Below are 21,554 nucleotides of genomic sequence, written 5' to 3'. Positions count from 1 at the left end.
TGGTATGCGAGGTAAAGGTAAAACACTGGCCAAGATAGTCATGCTAATAAAACCCCGTTTCAACACCTCTAGCGATTTACAGCGTCAGGAATCTGCTCCGTACCGCGAGGCAGAAGTGGGCAACCTGGCTAGGTGCTCAGTCCGCGTCAGCAGCGCAGGGAGCTACGAAGGCACCTCAGCGCCATGCAATTCCTAGAGACCAGCTCGGCCCCCAAACCCTGCAGTCTCGAATTTCATCAAGTCCTAAGGTCAAATGGCAGGCTGACGTGCATTTATTCTTCAGGTGGAGAACTTTTCTCGAGGAGCCACTGAAACGCTTACCTGTGCCTTGGAAACTTATCCAGTGGAAGATCACTGTTTGACCCTTGGAATCGAGTGGGATGACCCAGAGCATGTTTAAATTCTTGCTATTGGCCCGGGCTAAGTCAAATTTGGTGAGAGGCTTGGGTTAAAGTCTCACTAAGTCCCGGGCTGGGTTAAAGTCCGGCTTGGTTACCAGTCAGCATTAAAAATCTGTTCTGGCTCTTTAACGTCTCACGTCCGCATCCCAAAGGCTGTCAGGATGGGCAGTAAGTGCCAGCCTCTCCAATGCAATCATACCCGTACTGTAGTGTGCTGGCCTGAACTACATACAATACCCTGAATGTCGTTCAAATAACATTTAATACAACTGTGAATACAAATGGCAGGCCTCTTCTTAAACTTAACAGGGGGTAAATGAAGGCAAACATACCATTCACCTTCCTCACACCCTGCCTATCTGCATTGCCACTTTCAGGGTCTAATGCATTTGTACCCCCCAAGTCTCTCTAATTCAGCAACACTCTCCAAGCCCCTGTAATCCACTGTGTATATCCTGCCCTGATTTAACTTCCCAAAACACACCCCTTTGCACTTGCCTGAGTTAAATTCTAGTCCTGATGAAGGGTCTTAACCCGAAACCTCAACTGTTTTAAGTTCAAAGTAAATTGTATTACCAAATTACATTATGTTACCACGTAAAACCCCGAGATTCATTTTCCTGTGGGCATACTCAGCAAACCTATAGAACAGTAAGTATTCCTTTCCATTGATGCTGCCTGACCTTCTGAGCTCCTCCAGCATTTTGAGTGTGTTGCTGTGGAGTTCCAGCATCTGCACAACCTCTTGTGTCATTCTCTTGCCTGCTTTCCCAGTTGACCTAACACCCTATGGTAACCGTGGACAACCTTCTCCACCGTCCACGATACCACCAACTCTTGTGTCATCGTCAGACCTTGAATCATGCCCCCTGCATTCTCATCCACATTCAAAACTCTTCAAAGCAGATTTTCTAACGCTCGCTGGAGACCAGAGCACGACCTTCAAAACGATATTTTTGGCTTAATTAATTTCTTCAGGTCAGACATCTCCCCGATTGTTCTCTGGATCCTTGAAAGAGCATCTGTCGTTTCTCTGCATTATTTCCAGCAACTGTGGCCAATTCGACTAAAATTCCTCTCTCCTGCTCCCTGTAGGAGACGCTTCTACCACCTGATCATCAATCCTATAATTTCTCAACCTCGGAGTGTCCAGTCCCTGGCAGCAGTATTTGCGATATCAAAACGCTCCATGCCACTGCTGGGATTTAGATGACATATTAGCAGGGCGGACAGCTGCTGGCCCTCATTACTGGAGGTGCTGCTCCATCGGCCAGCCTGCTGTTTGACCAGTACAATACCCAGAAACCAGCAATCTGCGAGGCTAATGGGCTCTCACGGCAAGTCTCAAATTCCTTAAGCAATGCTCAGTTAACCCTTAAACAGTGGCCCGAATGCAAACACTTGGCTTATTGTTGCAAGTTATAGTAATCATTAAATTTGCAAAGGAAAGCCTAAGCTGGCATCCTTCCACTTTTAAAACCATCTGCTATAAATGATGAGCTTGGCAAAGAAGCAAATGCACTCCATGAGAAAAACTATCATTGCCAACTTCAGTGGATTGCCTGGTTATCATAGTCTTTCTAATTTAAACTCTGAATAAATCAAATGTAAATCCAGGCTCTTCTTCATTTTCAGTTATATCATCTCTGATTCATAGCACACAGTGTTACGACGATGTCAGACTGCAGTAAATTTACAGCACATTCCAGGAGACTGTAATATAGAGGAACATCAGCTCCGTGAGCTTTCAGTCTCACAGATGTATATAAAAATGCCAATATAAGTGGACATTATCTCACGAGACACATGAGCTTCAGACTCACACTATTAACCCCTGTTACACTTTCCGTCTGTTCCACTCCATGCATGGGACAGTATAATTAATTTTCATGCTTCCACCTCTGATGGGTTGAAGATTTCTTCCCTGTACTTGCAGAAGTGATGCTGTATCTTGCTTCCAAGCTGCCGACAGTAACAATGGCTGAATTCTTAGATAACGACATATGTCTCTTGAACCAAAGGGGATAACTTCATTTGCCCCATCATTGAAGTGCCTGATTGAAATTTTTTGAGAATGTGACTAAACACGTTGATGAAGATATATGTAGTGTATATGGATTTCCGCAAGGCATTTGATAAGGTACCCCATGCAAAGCTTAATGAGAAAGTAAGGAGGCATGGATCCAAGGGGACATTGCTTTGTGGATCCAGAACTGGCTTGCCCACAGAAGTCAAAGAGTGGTTGTAGACGGGTCATATTCTACATGGAGGTCAGTCACCAGTGGAGTGCCTCGGGGATCTGTTCTGGGACCCTTACTCTTCGTGATTTTTATAAATGACTTGGATGAGGAAGTGGAGAGATGGGTTAGTAAGTTTGCTGGTGACACAAAGGTTGGGGGTGTTGTGGACAGTGTGGAAGGCTGTCAGAGGTTACAGTGGGACATTGATAGGATGCAAAACTGGGCTGAGAAGTGGCAGATGGAGTTCAACCCAGATAAGTGTGAAGTGGTTCATTTTGGTAGGTCAAATATGATGGCAGAATATAGTATTAATGGTGAGAATCTTGGCAGTGTGGAGGATCAGGGGGATCTGGGGCTCCAAGTCCATAGCACGCTCAAAGCAGCTGCGCAGGTTGAGCAAACACGAGGAAATCTGCAGATGCTGGTAATTGTGTGTGTTGCGCAGGTTGACTCTGTGGTTAAGAAGGCATATGGTGTATTGACCTTCATCAATCGTGAAATTGAATTTAGGAGCCGACAGGTAATGTTACCGCTATATAGGACCCTGGTCAGACCCCACTTGGAGTACTGTGCTCAGTTCTGGTTACCTCACTACAGGAAGGATGTGGAAGCCATAGAAAGAGTGCAGAGTAGATTTACAAGGATGTTGCCTGGATAGGGGAGCATGCCTTATGAGAATAGTTTGAGTGAACTCGGCCTTTTCTCCTTGGAGCGAAGGAGGATGAGAGGTGACCTGATAGATGCGTACAAGATGATGAGAGGCATTGACTGTGTGTATAGTCAGAGCCTTTTTCCCAGGGCTGAAATGGTTACTACAAGAGGACGCGGGTTTTTGGTGCTGGGAAGTAGGTACAGAGGAGATATTAGGGGTATGTTTTTTACTCAGAGAGTGATGAGTACATGGAAAGGGCTGCCGGCAATGGTGGTGGAGGCGGATACAATAGGGTCTTTTAAGAGGCTTTTAGATATGTACATGGAGCTTTTTAAAATATAGTGCTATAGGTAAGCCTAGTAATTTCTGACGTAGGGACATGTTTGGCACAACTTCGTGGGCTGAAGGGCCTGTATTGTGTTGTAGGTTTTCCATGTTTTTATTCTCAACCAATGGACTCACTTTCAAAGACTCTACATCTCATGTTCTCGATATTTACCGCTTATTTAGTTATTATTCTTTTGTTTTGCATTTGCACATTTTGTTGTTTTCTGCACTCTGGTTGAACGTCCAAGTTGGGTGGTCCTGCATTGATTCTGTTATAGTTATTATTCTATAGGTTTATTGAGTATGAGTGCAAGGGAATGAATCTTAGGGTTGTAAATGGTGACATATATGTACTTTGATAATAAATTTACTTTGAACTTCGAAGGCTAATGAATAGGTACAGAAAAAGCTGCAGAGAGTTTTAAACCTAGCCAGCTCTATCATGAGCACTAGCCTCCCCACCGCCAAGAATATCTTCAAAAGGCAATGCCTGAAGGTAGTGACCCTCCCCATCCCGCTTCTCATGACTACCATCAGGGAAGAGGTACAAGAGCTTGAAGACACACACTCAAAAGTTCAAGAATAGCTTCTTGCCCTCGCCCATCAGGTTTCTGAATGGACCATGAACCCATGAATGTAACCTCACTTTTTCCGCTCTTTTTGCACTCTTTGTTTTGTTTATATTTCTTATTGTAACTCATAGTAATTTTTATTGTAACTCATACTGCACCGTACTGCTGCCGCAGACAACAAATTTCACGACATACGTTAGTGATAAACCTGATTCTGACTGGATTGAATTAAAGGAACTTCCTGTTTTCTATATCACTTTGCAAGGATTTTGCCAGGACTGAAGGGATTGCGTGATGGAGAGAGACTGTGTACATTGGGACTTTTTGGGACATAGGAGACTGACGGGTGATCTTACAGGGGTGCACACAATCATGAGGGGCATAGATTGGGTCATTGCACACTGTCTTTTGCCCAGAGTACATTACAGGACAGTAGCTTAGAGTGGGAAGGGAAGACCTGAGGAGCAATTTTTTTTCTCACCCAAAGGGTGGTCAGTAAATGGAATGAGCTGCTAGAGGAAGTGGTTGAGGCAGGTATATTAGCAACATGTAAAAGGAACTCGGATGGATACAAGGATAGGAAGGAACAGTTTAGAGCAGGTTTCCCAAAGGTTTTTTAAATGCCATGGACCCCTAACATTAACCGAGGAACCTGTGGACCCCAGTTTGGGAACTCCTGGTTTAGAGGGACATTGGCCAAACACAGGGAAAGACGAGCATCTTTGAGAATCTTAGTTGGGCCAAAGGGCCTGTTTCTGTGCTGAATGACTGTATCTACTTTAAAAGAGGCTGCAAAAGATGACATTTCTATGGCTAGCTGGACAGAGGATGGATGAGTAATTCTAATGCCAGTCAAGCTTGATGTAAGTGTCCAGCAATGATTTTACTGCCACCCATCCTTCAATAACAACATCCTCAGTCGCTCAGTGGCTGCACACTTGTGTGGGTCAGAAGCTGATTCAGTTCAGGGATTTGATCTAGACAGTTAAATCAGAACCAAGGGAGTGCTACATCATCAGAAATTAGTATAAACATGAGACATTAAGACATCCTGTTCTTTAAGCAGGATGTAAAAATGTTCATGGCATAATTCAAAGAAGGAAAGGGAATCTTCTCGTGTCCTGGATAAAGCAGGCTTCAAACAAATCAGTGCAGTTGATTGACTCTGATCTGGAAATTCACCGAGGTGTGGCTGCCCAATAAATCCAGAGGCATTTTGGTTCTGGGCCTGCTACCTGTCAGTGCAGAAGTGCACGAGGTCCAACACTACATTTACCACAGATTCCCTCACACAAGCCAAGACTTTTCCTTTGTACAGTGCATGCAAAGGCAGGGCAGGAACTGGTTCTAGTTCAAGGTGGCGGGCGGTCAGAGGGATAGGTTGAATTGTGGGATTGTTGGGAAAGTGTTAGGTGACGACAAACAGAAATAGGGTAACTGGTCAGTTAGTGAGAGCTGCAGTCAGAAGTGAGGAGCAAGACGGGGGCATGCAATCAGTGGTTGGGGGACAATTGTACAACGGTCGTTCACGTGTACCAAAATGCTGCAAAAAGCTTGCCTTGTAGACTGTCCATACAGAGCAATCCATTACAACAGTGCCTTGAGGTAGTACAAGGTAAAACTGTAACAGAGAAACTGCAGTATAGGTGTAAGGTCATAACAAGGTAGACTGTGAGGTCAAGAGTCCATCTTATTGTACTAGGGAAACATTCAGTTATTTAATGATAGCAGGTTAGAAGCTGTCCTTGAGCTCAGTGGGAGCTCTGTCCGATGGGAGAGAGGAGAATGTCCTGGCGGGGTCTTAGCTTGATGCTGGCTGCTTTACCGAGGCAGCGAGAAGTGTGGACTGAGTCCTTTGAGGGAGGCTGATTGCTATGATAACTCTCTGCAGTTTCCTGTGGTCCTGGACAGAGTCACTGCCATTCCAAGCCATGATGATCCTGATGGGATGGGATTGTGCATAGATAAAAATTGCTGGAAGACACAGGAGAAGTGCCAAATTTCCTCACCCTCCTGAGAAAGTAGGGATGCAGGTGAATGTTCTTGCTTGTAGTCTTAACATGGTTGGACCTGGACAAGCTATTAGCGATACTCACTCCTAGGAACTTGAAGCTATCAACCCCCTCAATCTCAGCTCCATTGAGGAGGTGTTGCTGGGTTATCGGAATCAGAATCAGGTTTATGGCATATGTAATTTAATTAGTTACTTTGTGGCAGCAGTACATAGCAATATATAATAAAAACTAAAAATTACAGTAAGTATATCTAAAAAAAGAAAAGTAAATTAAATAAGTAGTGCAAAAAGAGTGGGGAAAATACTGAGGTAGTGTTGAAGGATTCATTGTCCATTCAGAAATCTAATGGCGGAACAGAAGAAGCTGTTCCTGAAACGTTGAGTGGGTGTCTTCAGGCTCCTGTACCTCTTTGTTGATGGTAGCAATGAGAAAGAGGGCGTGTCCTAGGCAATGGGATTCTTAATAATGGATGCTGCCTTTTGAAGGTGTCCTGGATGCTGGGGAGGCGAGTGCCCATGCCGGAGCTGGCTGTGTTCACAACTCCCTGCAGCTTTTTCTGATCCTGTGCAGTGGCCCCTCCATACCAGACAGTGATGCACCCAGTTAGAATGCTCTCCATGGTATGTCTGTAGAAATTTGTGAGTGCCCTTGGTGACATACCAATTCTCAAACTCCTAATGAATGTTGTCGTGCCTTCTTTGTAACTGCAGTGATGTTTTGGACCCAGGATAGATCTCTCAGAGATGTTGACACCCAGGATCTTCCAAATGCTCACCATTTCCTCTACTAATCCCTCGAAGAGAATTGTGTGCGTGTTCTCCCAATTTCCCCCTCCTGAAGTCTACAATCAGTTCCTTAGTCTGATTGACTCTGAGTGAAAACTTGTTGCTGAAACACCACTTAACCAGCTGATCTCGCTTCTGTACACTTACTCATCACCTGTCACCGTTTGAAATTCTGTCAACAATAGTTGTGTCGTCAGCAGATTTGTAGATGGCGTGTGAGCTATGCCTAGCCACACGATCATGGGTATAGAGAGGGAAGAGCAGTTGACTGAACAATCATTCATGAGGTGTGCCGGTGTTGACTGTCAGCACTGAGCTGTTATGTTATTTCCAATCCACACAGAATGTGGTCTCCCGCTAAGGAAGTCGAGGATCCAGTTGTAAAGGGAGGTACAGAGGCCCAGGCTTTGGAGCTTGTTGATTAGGACTGAGGGTATGATTGTGTTGAATGCTGAGCTGTGGTCAATAAAGAGTAGACTGATGTAGGCATTGCTATTGTCCAGGTGATCGAAGGCCGACTGGTCAGCCAGTGAGATTGCATCCACTGTAGACCTATTGTGGCGATAGGCAAATTGCAGCAGGTCCAGCTCCTTGCTTAGGCAGGAGCTGATTCTAGCCATGACAAACTTCTCAAAACATTTCATCGCAGTTGATGTGAGTACCACTGGCCGACAGTCATTGAGACAGCTCACCCTGCTCTTCTTGGACACTGGTATGATTATTGCCCTTTTGAAGCAGGAGGATACAACAGTAGTGAGAGATTGAAGATGTCCTTGAACAATGCCACCAGTAGTTGGCAAGGTTTTCAGAGCCCTACCAGGTACATCTTGTGAGGGTTCACCTTCTTGAAAGATGTTCTGACGTCGGCCTCTGAGACAGAGATCACAGCTGCAGGGATCTGCACAGCAGTTGTTTTATTCTCCTTTTCAAATCCATACTGATTGCACCCTATTGTTCAGGAATTCAAGGCTCAGGTTGCAAAGCGAGGTGTTGAGTCCCAGCTCTTGGAGGTTGGAGATTAGTTTGGTTGGGATTATAGAATTAAAGGCAGAGCTGTGGGCAATAAACAACAGTCTAACACAAGAGTCTTTACTGTCCAGATACTCCACAGACAAGTGTATGGCCAAAGAGATAGCATCTGATATAGACATCTTTCAACAGTAAGTGAATTATAGGGTCAAGGTTGACTGGGTGGCTAGAGTTAATGTGTGCCATGACCAGCCTCTCAAAAGATTTCAGGATGGTGGATGTCAGAGTCACTAAGGCATATTATCTAGTTTGTCTTACTATTAGGATGATATTGGTCATCTTGAAGCACGTGGGAACCTCAGATTGAAGCAGAGAGAGCTTAAAAATGTCCGCAAATACCCCTGGTAGCTGAACTGGCCTCTGCCAGGGAAACCATCTGGGTCAGATGCTTTCTCCGAGTTCCCTCTCCAGAAGGCCAATCTTTCATCTCAAGTAGGAGCTGTAGATTCAGGTGCCCTGGAGGCAGTCAGGGTAGGTGGTGACATGCCTTTGCATTTCTGTTCAAAAAGTGTGCACAGAATGCAGCCAGCTCATCAGGAATGGATAAGCCCACCTGTCTTCATCTTTTAGTCTGTTATATAATGCATATCCCAATTTCTTGTAAAGATCGGGGATCCCCGATTTGATAGCTACAGACCTAGACTTCAGTAGGGTTTGGATCTTCCAGTTCTCCTATGGTGTCCAGATGGCCTCCTTGGAACACAGTCCTCCACACGCTTGCTGAAGAGCCTATGAAGATGGTGACATACTCATCTAGGCTGGTTCGTGAGTCTTTGAACATTTCGGGCCGAGACCCTTCTTCAGGATTTCCAGTATCTGAAGACTTTTTCGTGTTTCCTCTCAATACCTTGTTGAGCCCTCAAAGAATTTTGCATGTTCTAATGAGGTCAGCTTTCATTATTCCAGAACTCGCCAAGACCTACCCATTCTCTTCAAATGATACACCTGGTATTCTAGGAAGCAGTCTGGAGAACCTTTGGTGCACTTCCTCTGTGAAAAATATATCCCTTTTCAGGTAAAGAAACCAAAGTTATACACCCTCGTTACAGCTGGAAGCTCCAGAAGAGTTTATTCAGAAGACAAGTTTTTCTTTGGTATTCAAAAAGCATCCTATTGCTTTCTTTGGAAAGGGACTTCATAGGGGAACTTTGTTTCTGCTTGCCCTTCCTTTTTCTTTTTATTCTTCATTACCCTCTCATTCCTAGTCTTCTCCTCACCTGCCCATCTGCTTTCGCTCCTTCTTCCACTTGTCCTCACCTATTTCCTTCCTCTTCATCCCCCATCCCCTCTTACTTCATCCCACCTCCCCCAGCTTGCCCCTTACCTGCCAGCTCGTACTACTTCCCACGCTCCCCACCTTCTTATTCTGGCATCTGCCCCCTTCCTTTCCAAACCTGATGAAAGGTTTCAGTCCACTCCATTGATGCTCCCTGAGCTACTGAGTTCCTCACGGTCGCCAACCTTTTTAAGCCCAATATCCCCTACCTCAGCCTTAGTGAAAGGCAAGATCGACCTACTAAAATGTTTAGAGAAAAAACAGCACAGATTGTACTTCCAACTTGAAGCCTTTTATTTGGGCTAATTGTATTTGAATTACATAAAATTCTTTTGTCAAATTTTCATACTAATTAAACCAAGAAAATACTGTAACTAGCATATCAAATAGGCCATAGCTGTCTTTAAGAATATTACAATACTTAAAAACTTTTAGTTCTAAGTTTATCTAATTTTACTTCAACACAAAAAATAAATGAAGAATAATAAATGAATAAATATTGGTGACTTACACGAAGTGATGCTTCAACAGCAGCCTTATTTTGAGCAGCATCTTTTGTGAAAAAACGATTGCTGGGCCTTCAAACCCGATTTCAGTTCCTCAACTTTCCTGGCACAGATTGCGCTCTTTGGGGGGTAGGTGTCTTGAAATTTCTGGTGGTTGGTGTTGTGGTGCCGCTCCCGATTCCCTCTTTCAGTCGATGCTTGTGTTTGGTGGCACAACATACATACACGCTTGTCTTTCACCAAGGTAAATAGAAATTCCTCTTCCCATTCTGCATGGAATTTTTTACGTTTTTGCCTTCTTTCGTGGAGCCTCCGCCATGCTGGCTAGCTACCTTGTAGGATATCACGAGCGAGTGCCCTATATTGATGTTCGCGATTGTCTGTACTCTAATTTAATTAGTCACTTTGATGCAGCACAACTACGCCGAAAAAATACAACAGCTAAATCAAGAGAGAGGCGCTAACTTTTCAGTAAAAACGAAAATTAATGCTAATTACTAGCACACTATCCGAAATGCTAAACATGAATTCACGCTATCAAAGGCAAAAAATTCGAAAGAAAGAACAGTACAGCTGATCAAACTTTTGCATAACTGACGTAATATAAATAGCAATTTAGAGTCAAAACCGATTAAAGTTGATCAAATTTTTGTTAAGTCATGAGACATTTTAACCCTCACGTGTTGTTTTCTTTCGCCATTGGACAGTTTGCCCGTTTATGTTTGAGATAAACGAAGCTCTTCCCCCCGCTCCAAGGAATTTTGACAGACAGCGGCAATTGTCACACGTTGTCAGCAAACATTAAGACACGCGACGCTGGGCAGTGGAAAGAGAGAACCGCAATCACCATAAATGTGGGTTAAAAACGACTCACATGTGCGTTCTAGGGGTAAAATTTGCTTCTGCATGAAAAGGTTTATCAGGCATAATGTAAACGTGTATTTATTTTTCTCTTTTTATTTCGGGATCTGCTGGGAGAGTCTCGAAGATGGACCGGCCGGTCGCGACCACTAAGTGGATTTCCAGCATCTGCACAACCTCTTGTGCCTATGAGAAGCTAACTTGTTTCTTTTTTTTTGGCCATCTATAACGACTTTGACATCACACAGCTGCCGCCGTCGACTAGTTTCTGTTCTGAAGAGAGAACTTTCACCCCAGAGTTATATCCCAATAATAGATATAAAACCATTTTTGTTTTTATACTCATTTGGTGTCAATACAAGTGCTGTTTTGAACATGCTTTTAAAAATTTTGCCTTAGTTCCTATCTACCGTGGCTGCATAAACTGCATTCTGTAGAGCGGATACCACTTTGCTGTGCACCTCATCTGACTGACATAGCAACAACATAAATGCAAAGGATTTTGGCAGGGCCATTATTCCACATGTGCTAAAATCTGCATTAAAACGCCATTTATAATCGGTGACCTTATTATTTTGTCCACAAACAACAATGATTTTCAAGTGGCTAATCTCTTGTTGCTCTGCACAGCAGCTGTGCGACCTTAAATTCCAATCACGTGGTACTTCACACAGGTAGCAGGGACTTCGGCTAGTGCGTGTTGTTATTTGGTAATCGGGTTAATTCCAATCCTTTATCTTCATAATCATTACAATCTACATTTGCGCCATTTATCTGCGCACAGCCAATAAAATTATTCTGCTTCACTGCATTTTATTGCTCCAAGGTACACTACAAAGCGTTGTCTCTGATTTTCCCACTAAAATGTTTCCGCGATTCTCCACAATATATTTTGCAAATGTTTTTCCGAACTGTTTATGCCAAGCTAGAAAACATCTGCAAATTTATAAACGCTGTAGACAACAGGTCAATGTGTTTGCGAAGAAATAACCCGATTAATCAATCTTACCACTAAAACTGGTGCAGTAAGTCGTGACGATACGTCTCACTATATCTTCCGGCTCGAAAAGCACACACGGGCAAAATGACCGGGCTAATGGCCGGCGTGTTTTCCCTGGTCTCAGTGCGTCCCCTCCACGGTCAATCGCCACTGAAACTTCGCTGTCTGCTTTTGCAGACTGGGTTACAACAGATGGTCGGGCAACAATGTTTGAAACAGTTCTGCCGGCCCTCAACATTGGAACTTCCTGTTATGCAACAGGTATACAGCTCCCTCTGTGTTTGGCGTTTGTGAAGTTGCTTCACCTGCCTCAGGTTGCCCAGTTACAAGCAAAACGCTACAACAGCGAGCCGCCCGCTCCTCTCGGGACAGTGAAGTGTTCTGAGGACAGGTTATTAAAGCATTTTCAAAATCGCCAATGGAGGTGGTTTTCAGTGGAGGAAACCAGAGCTAATCTTGCCTTTACGGGGATTCTAATCGCAAAAGCGACAACACTTTGACATAGGCTCGCAGCAAGCAGATCATCGCACGGCAGACAACGATGTCAAGTTCGGTACTGGCGGGAACATAACCTATGTCGAGGGAAACAACATCAATGTCCCCATCCATTTTGTCCAGAGATTGGAGGTTACAACACAGGTGGCGTGGTAGCTTAGAGTGGTAGAACATTACAGCACAGAAACAATCAAGTCCATGCCAAACTGTCATTCTGCCAAGTCCTATCGACCCCCACTGGGCCATTTCCCTCTATACCTGTGGTGAACTACATATACCTGTCTGGACACGCACCCTGCTGACTGCTCCTGTGGCTCCTCCCACTGACCCCGTATAAAGGCGATTGAGGCCTGAGCCCGGCCTCTCTGTCTCCAGGATGCCTCCAGTATGGTGGTCAACCACTGTTCGTTCCTTCTTCCAGTCAATAAAAGCCGATATCTCACCTTCACGTCTCAGAGTGAGTTATTGATGGTGCATCAATACCCTTCCCATCCTCATACCTATCCAAACTTCTCTTACATGTTGCAATCAATCGGGTAGCTCATTCCACACTCACACCACCATCTAAGTGAAGAAAATCACCCTCAGGTTCCCCTCAAATAATTCACCTTTCACTCTTAACTTATGACCTCCAGTTCTAGGCTTCAAGCAGGGAAAAGACTGCTTGTGTTTACCTGATCTATACCCCTCATAATTTTCTATACCTCTACCAAACCTCCTTTCATTCTCCTACACTCCAGGGAATAAAGTCCCAACATATTTCCCTGTAACTCAAGTCCTTAAGCCTTGACATCATTCTTGTAAATTTTCTCTGTGCCCCTTTAGTCTTATTGATACTTTTCCTGTTGGTGGGTGACCAGAACTGCGCACAATGCTCCAAATATGTCTGCTAATGTCTTACACATCTTCAACGTAACATCCCAACTCCAATACTTTGATTCGTGAAGGTCAATGTGTCTAAAGCTCTCTTTACAACCCTATCAACCTGTGACACCACTTTCTAGGAATTATGGATCTGTATTCCCTTCCTTCTACTGCATTTCTCAGTGCCCTCCCACTCACTCTCCCAGTTGGTCCTCACACTTGTCCGAATTAAATCCCACCTGCCATTTTCAGCTCATTTTTCCAGCTGGTCCAGAGCCCGTTGCAATCTTTGATAGCCTTCCCTGCTGTCCACTACGCCCCAATCTTGGTGCCTGTTATGTTTTGTAACTCCAAAAAATAGACTAATTTAAAGAAAACTCAGGAGCTGGGAGATGGCTCATGTGTGTTTGTTTTTTTACTTTAAATGTGTATGACATGACAGCATAATGATGCATGTCATTTACATACTTTTTCATGTAACCCTCAAGGCATTTTGTAAACAACAAAGAATGCTTAACTCAAACAATATATTTACAATATTACTCAAATATTACTGAAATACACAACAATGTCACCTGCAAATTTACTAATCCAGCTTAGCACATTATCATCAAAGTTATTAGTCTATATGAGAAACAGCAATGATCCCAGCACTGACCCCTGTGGCACGCCATGTGTTACAAGCCTCCAATCAGAAAGAGGCAGCCATGTACTACCACTCTCTGGCTTCTCCCACAAAGCCATAATTGAATCCAATTTACTACCTCATTCTGAGTGCAAGCAAATGAACAACTTCAACATGAATGCCAGGTTTCTGGGTGCTCTGTCAATGCTGAGCAAAGCTTTGCATTCAGACTAAACTGGGTGCCTGGGAGCTTCCCCTGTCGCAAATGTTTTTTTGCTCCACTAGCGCTAGAATTATCACACAGGGAGCACACAAAAATTATGCCCAAGATCAATAAAACCTTCCCTTAGTGCTCACAAGTTTGGAAAATCCATCCTTTTAGAGGGACAGTTCAGTCACAGTTTTCAATGTAGGCAAAACTTTCCATCAGATTGTTTCATAATTTGCTAGTTAATTGCATTCATTTACTGCAAACCTATTTATCAGCTCAAAATTCAGATAACAATGCAATTCCTCAAAATGTTAACCAAAACATAATGAAGTAAATTGGCAAGTCAGCGAAAGTGGGGAGGGTAGTCAATGAAGTTTGGATTCTGAGGGTTGAATTAGAACTGGGGCAAGTATCACTGAGGGAAGAGGGTTTAAATACAGCACCATCCAAGTCGTTGGACGTACCAGCAGCCCAGGTGGTGGGGTGTGAAAGACAGCTCAGAATAGGAACAGGAAAAACAGGAATGCAGCAGGTCAATGTCAAGGCTGTCCCCTTCAGAGTTAGTCTCCACATCTCCTGAGCAAGGTACAGACCACATCCCTTTCCTAGAGCTCCTGCCATTCACCTGCGTTACTGAGAAGGTGCTGCACTGTCAGAGATGTTGCTTTTCAGCTTCCCTCTGAGCAGGCTGGTTAGCTGTCATCCACATTAAAGCCATGGGGGTGGGTGTTCCTTTCAGTTGAGGGTGGGCTCTTGGGTCACAGTTCAAGCCAACTTTCAGCTTGTTTCAGCATTGCCTTCTCAATCAACCTACCATGAAGACCTTACCAACTGCCCTACCAAAATTAACGTACATAATATCGACTGCCTTACCCTTATCAAGCACCTCAAATTACTCATTCAAGTTTGCTAAGAGATAGTCGCCGCTTTGTGCAGTGCAGATTGACCGAGGGCCTGTTTCCTTGCACTTGTTGAGTGGAAGACCCATCCTTTAGTATGCTCCAGCGAACGAGTCGACATTGTCTGTGAACTGAACGTGACGGTTGTGCTTCATGGCTCAGGTGTGATGAGAGAATGACGAGTCCCAAAGCGTTTCTGTCGGTTGTCCGTCGTTCCCGACGATGACGTAACCTGTACGGGAGGAGTTTCATAGTGAGAGGGACATTGCACTGGGGCAGTTTCACTCTCTCAGCCTCCAACGGTAGGAAAATTGTCACACCTGGAGCCTTCCAGTTGTCTTCTGTGCCTTGTCCTGCCCCCTCGCTCTCCACGAAGCGTTGCAGCACCGCCTTCTCGGCCGTCGGATCTTGTGGCCGATCCCATCCGCCCAGTCTGCCAGAGATGGCCTGGCATGCCGGGGTAGGCGTATCCCTATCTCACAGGGGTTGGAGGTTCCTGGCTACCCTCACCTGGTTTAGCCCGCCTGCCGAAGCGGGGTACCAGGGTGTGGCCACTGTCACATGCAAATAGTTACTTGGAGCCACAGGTGAGAGCCGGTGGCAGGTGGGGACCAAAAGTGGAGGAGCTGCCCCTGGGCGGAGCACGACAGCCTGCCACCAGAGGTATAACCCCTCTCTGGACACCCCGTACACCCCCTCCCATTACATATACAAACAAACTTTCTGTTGGGAAGGCGATCTTGACTCTGTGGTTTATTTCAGTATTACTTCTGTCAGCAAGCTGATCACTTTAATGATTGTCTCCATTCTACCTTTACAGCTCATTATTATCTCAGTTTGAAAGGGATCTCACTATGGCACCAAGATGGCAATGTGTTATTAATATACATTTCAATATATCACAGACACGCAATGCAGCAGGTCAGGCAGTATCTGTAGAGGGAAATGAACAGCGAACAAACCCTTTAGGGTCTTGGCCCAAAATGTTGAATGTTTATTTTCCTCCATAGAATCTGCCTGACCTGCTGAGCTCCTGCAGCATTTGTGTGTGTTGGTTCTGATTTTAAGGCAGTTGGTTCTGATTTTGTACAAGAAGATTTGAAAACTCCCTTACTGGTATATTCATTATGACAGGGACATCCGCAACCACCCCCGCCCCCCCCCCCCACATCCCCCACTTGTTCTTTCCCATGACGGTGACAAACAAACTAGAGTATTTCATGAACAACTGGTTTCAAATCTAAAGCTGCCCTGTTTTGAATTAGCTTGCATTTGTACTGACAGGCATCGCCACCTGATGGTCTCTTTGTAAAATGTCACCTCTTTATTCCCAACAATGGTTGACAGTACATCACATTATAACACAACACTGGATTCAGCAAACACCGAGGAGTATTGTTCAGTTTGCATAAACTGAGTGCCCAACGGGATTTGAAAAGCTTTAAAATGGAAGCTTCCAAGCTTCATACATGCTACAGGGTTCTGCCATATCTGTATATGGGACAAGAAACAGGTTCAATGATCAATTAAATTAGATTGAAACCTCGAAAAAAGGGGAAATATTTTTGAAAAGGTATTAAGTAGAATTCACAACTATTCAGAATATTCCAAGTATGTTTGAACCAGAATTGTACACTCCTACTTGTAAAATTAGTCAGCTCCATATGGGCACCAGCTTCCATAGTATCCGAGACAATTTCAAGGAGCAGTGTCATAGGAAGGTGTTATCCATTATTAAGGACCCCCATCACCCAGGACATGCCCTCTTCTCATTGTTACCATTGCAAAGGACGTACAGGAGCCTGAAGGCACACACTCAGTGATTCAGGAACAGCTTCTTCCCCTCTGCCATCTGATTTCTAAGTGGATATAGAACTCAATGAGCACTACCTCGCTATTTTTATTTCTGTTTTTGTTTTGCACTACTTATTTTAACTTAACTATTTAATAGATCTATTAAAGACCCATTAAGACTACTTAATAGACCATGTAATTCAGTTTTGTTCTCTATATCATGTATTCCATTGTACTGCTGCTGTAAAGTTAACAGTTTTCACAACATAGGCTGGTGATATTAAACACAATTCTAATTCCAGAGACTTGAAGACAAATTCTAGGTTGGGATTTCTGTGCAGCAGGAGTGAGTGCTGCTCCGTCAGGGATGTCATCCATTGCCAGGCTTAGATGAGGAGGCAGCGTGAACATCAAGTATAACAAAAGTACGATGTATCGAAAAGCAGCACACCCAAAGTGCTGGAGGAACTCAGTAGGCCAGGCGGCATCTATGGAAAAGGGTACAGTCAACATCTCAAAAAGCAGCAGAGCTCCCGGCAAACCACGGGCTATGCAGAATCATTCAGTATGTGGGTCCCAGGAGGTCAAGATTTTAATAAACCAACAATGATGCAAAGCAGCTCAACTGACGTCACCCAACAGGTCAAATCCCATGTTATCAAGGCTGCCTACACATGGGAAGAATACACGAACCCTAAGAATACAAGAAATACAGCAACATTATTGTCCCAAGAGCCACAGGATTGATTTTACATTATTTTTCTAGCTTTTACTTTGTCATAGTGTCTCTGTGTCAAGGCTCCTCCCCCACTCATAGGTCCACCTCTCCAGCTGCACCTTTGATACTGCTCTTAACTTTGGAATCCTCTCCCTATTATCCATATATCCTTTATCATTATTTACTATATTTACACATTCTTATAATGTTCACATTAGATCAATATGGCATTAACTCTTCATTCCCAAATATTCCATCAGCAAGAATTTTAGAAATGATCATATACAACCTGGCCCCCCACCAAAACTCTTTGTCACTCTGCCTCTCCTTCACTCCTAAAACCTTCATCTATAATCAAAATGTTTATCGATGTTCCTAACATATCCTCATGAACAACACACACAAAATGCTGGAGGATCTCAACAGGTCAGGTAGCACCTATGGAGGGAAGTGGACAGTTGATGTCATGGGTCGAGACCCTTCATGGTCTTGAGGACCTCAGCTGAAAACGTCATTGACCTGAACTGGAAAAGATTTTCCAGTTCTGAATGAATAAGTCTTGACCTGAAATGTTCACTGTCCATTTCCCTCCATAGATGCTATCTGACCCACTCAGTTCCTCAAACATTTTGTGTGCGTTGCTCCAGACCTCCAGTATCTGCAGACTCTCTTGTGTCTCCCTATCCTCACAAAACCCAGTGTCAAATTTCCACTGTGGAAATCTCTTTGAAGTACATTAGGATATATTATTTGATTAAAGGTGCCATGAAAATGAAAGTTTTTATTGTTGAAGACCAGTTGTTTATTTTTTAAGAATTTTCTTAGATTCACTGCCACTTTTACTGATACCAGCCTTTCATTTCCAGTAAAAATATTCAAAACTGATTTAGTCTGCTGTGGTAGATTTTTGTCCACCTAGCTCTGTAAGAAAAGTACTGCGCCTCCATAGCCCTCAGATCAGTGAAGGAGGGAAAGTTTGTATTCTAAGTAAATGGACAATGATAGAATAAGACGCATTTCCTTTATCTGTATTGATTTTGTGAGTAATGAATTTCGCTAATTCCAAATGGACTCTCATTACCTACCCTGTTTGCTCAGATAATTATGATACAGCTGCTTGATGTTGTTTATTATCGGATCTGTAGATGAATCACTTCAGTTTACTTTAACGGGTTGGATCTCCCAACCTGCCACCCAGCACAGTTTCGTCAATGGTGAGAACGCTGCTCCACAAATCCAATCAGACTGGGTTGAAGGACAGCAGAGGCCTGCTGCCCACCTTGTTGATTGTGGGCACCATTGTCATGTGCTCAGGGCCACTTACGGGGAAAAGTGAGGGTAGGATTGCTTTTAAGAGCTTTCAAAAAATATGAGACTCCTAGCAATGAAATAATCAGCTGACTGAAAGAGGTCCAAGGCCGCCGGAAGACTGGCAGATTGATCATGTTGCACGTCTATGCTGACACACCCAAAAACCAGGAGAATTCTGATAGTTTCTATTGGTCTCTGGTTTAGAAAAACAGGTCCATTGTAATTCCAGAGTTACAGGGCTCCTCACCTGCATTCTGAATGGACGTCTCTCTATTCTGAGGCTGCACCCTCTGGCCCTAGACTCCACCACAATAGCAAACATCTTCTCTACATCCACTCTTTCAGGGCCTTTCAACATTCTATAGGTTTCAATGAGAATCCCCCCAGTTTTTCTAAATTCAAACGAGCACAGACCCAGAGCCATCAGGCCTCATATGATAACCCTTTCATTCCCAGAACCATTCTTGTGAACCTCCTCTGAACCCACTCCAATCCTTTCTTAGATAAGGGGCCCAAAAATGCTCAAAATACTCCAAATAAGGCCTCACTAGTACCTTATAAAGCCTCAGCATTACACACTTGTTTTTATATGCTAGTCCACTTGAAATGGATGCTAACATTGCATTTGCCTTCCTCACCACCGACTCGACATGCATATTAACCTTCAAGGAATTCTGAATGTCCAGGGAGCACAAGTTCCTTTATACTCTCGGATTTTTGAATTTTCTGCCCCTTTAGAAAACATTATTGCAACTTCTACCGAAGTGCCTGACCGTACACTTCCCTACACTGTATTCCATCTGCCACTTCTTTGCCCATTCTTCCAGCCAAAGTCCTTCTGCAGCCTCCCTGCTGCCTATCTTTGCGTCGTTCCATAACTTTGGCTACAAAGCCATCAATTTCATCATCCAAATCATTGACATATGATGTAAAAGAAATGGTCCCAACACTGATCCCTCTGGAACATCACTAGTCACAACAGCCAACAAGGAAAGGCTCCGTTTGTTCCCAGCCTTTGCCTTCTGCCAATCAGTGAATCCTCTGTCTTGTTAAGCAGCTTCATCTGCGACTCCTTGTTGAAAGCCTTCTGATAACTCAACTACACAGCATCCACCAGTTCTCCTTTGTCTATCCAGCTTGTTCTTTCCTCAAAGGATTCCAACAGGTTTCCTTAGGGACACCATGCTGACTTCGGCCTGTTTTATCATGTGCCTCCAAGTACCCTGAGAGTTCATCCTTAACAATTGACCCAACGTCTTCCCAACCACTAGGTCGGGCTAAGGCCTATAATTTTCTTTCTTCTGCCTCCCTCCCTTCTAGAAGAGTGGAGTGACATTTGCAACTTTCTAGTCCTCTGGAATCATGCCAGAATCTACTGATACTTGAAAGATCGTTACCAATTACCAATACACTTTCACCTCTAGATTACTCTTTATATATCTGGAAAATCATTTGGTATTCTCCTAGATATTATTGAATGGTTTACCTTCATGTTTCATCTTTTCCCTCCTTATGGATTTTATTTAGTTGCCTTCTATTGATTCTTAAAAGTTTCCTAATCCTCTAAATTCCCACTCATTTTTGCTCTGGTGTTTTTGACTTCCCTTGTCAGCAATGGTTGTATTATCCTGCCTTTGCACTATTCCATCTTCTTTGAGATGTATCTACCCTGCACCTTGCAAAAATCTCCCAGGGACTCCAGTTGTTGCTGTTCTGCTGTCATCCCTGTTTGTGTCCTCTTCCAATCAACATTGGCCAGCTCCTCTGGCCATGCCTCTGTAATCCCCTTTACTCCACTGTAATACTGATACATCTGACTTTAGCTTCTCCCTCTCAAACTGCAGATCAATTCTATCATGTTATGATCACTGTACTCTAAGGGCTCCTTTACCTTCAGCTCACTAATTATCTGGGTTTATTACATAATACCCAATCTAGATAGATAGATACTTTATTGACCCCAAAGGAAATTACAGTGTTCATAACTGGGCAAAAAGACTATGTTCAATGCAGGTTGGCACTGCCATTGTATCCTGGATAATGGACTACCTGACCAGCAGACCACAGTTTGTGCAGCTTCAGAGCTGTGTGTCAGACATGGCTATCAGCAGCACTGGGGCCCCACAGGAGACTGTACTGGCTTCTTCCCTGTTTACCCTGTGATGCACCATCAATAACTCTCGGAGACTTGAGTCAAGGTAGGCTTTTATTAGCTGGAAGAAAGCACCGTCAGCAGCAAGCGACCACCACACAACATCCTGGAGACTGAGGGAGGAGCAGTGCCTCCAATCGCCTTTATACAGGGGTCTGTGGGAGGAGCCACAGGAGCAGTCAGTGGGGGGTGGGTGTGTCCAGACCGGTATATGTAGTTCACCACACCCTGTATACTGCAGACTTTAGGTACAACATTGAATCATGTCATCTGAAAAAAATTCTCTGATGACTTAGCAATAGTTGGGTATATAAAGGGAGGATGGAAGAATGAATACAAGGTTCTGGTGGAGGATTTTGTCAAATGGTGCAAGCTGAATCATCTGCAGCTCAACATCAGTAAGACAAAGGAGATGGTGAGGACATGGATGTGGTGAGAACCTGGGGGTGCACCTGGATGACAGACGTGAGGGGTGCAGCAACACGGAGGCTGGGTACAAGAAGGGCCAGAGTCTCCTCTACTTCCTGAGGAGACTGAGGTCCTCTGGAGTATGCAGGCCTCTCCTTCATATGTTCCACCAGTCTGTTGTCGCCAGGACAATCTTCCGTGCGGTGATGTGCTGGGGCAATGGCATCAACATGGGTGATGCCAATAGGCTCAATAAACTGTTTAGAAAGGCTGGTTCTTTTATAGGAGTCAAACAGAACACATTGAAGGCTGTGGTAGAACAAAGGACCCTATGGAACATCCTGGCAATTCTGGACAATATTTCTCACCCACTGCATGCCACCTTGGCTGAACAGAGGAGCACTTTAAGTAAT

At 44.1% G+C, this 21,554-nt stretch overlaps 1 protein-coding gene across 4 annotated transcripts in view; it reads right to left on the bottom strand.

Annotated features, from left to right (window-relative positions):
- sdsl (serine dehydratase-like) overlaps positions 1-15,097 on the bottom strand; it is a 48,384-nt gene extending 33,287 nt beyond the window's left edge. Inside the window, exon 1 of one of the 4 annotated variants that reach the window (XM_059988286.1) lies at positions 14,733-15,097. In XM_059988286.1, coding sequence (XP_059844269.1) covers positions 14,733-14,759 — 27 coding nt within the window. In that variant the 5' untranslated portion in view covers positions 14,760-15,097. Of the gene's footprint in view, positions 1-321; positions 347-11,673; positions 11,927-14,732 lie in introns of those variants that run through there. The other 3 variants (XM_059988281.1, XM_059988282.1, XM_059988285.1) reach the window with 3 other exon arrangements.
- Positions 15,098-21,554: the final 6,457 nt, after the last annotated feature.

The sequence above is a fragment of the Hypanus sabinus genome, chromosome 13, assembly GCF_030144855.1.
Source record: "Hypanus sabinus isolate sHypSab1 chromosome 13, sHypSab1.hap1, whole genome shotgun sequence".
NCBI lineage: Eukaryota > Metazoa > Chordata > Chondrichthyes > Myliobatiformes > Dasyatidae > Hypanus > Hypanus sabinus.
Note: the sequence above shows the minus strand (reverse complement) of the source record. Positions and strands in the feature narration are given on the sequence as shown.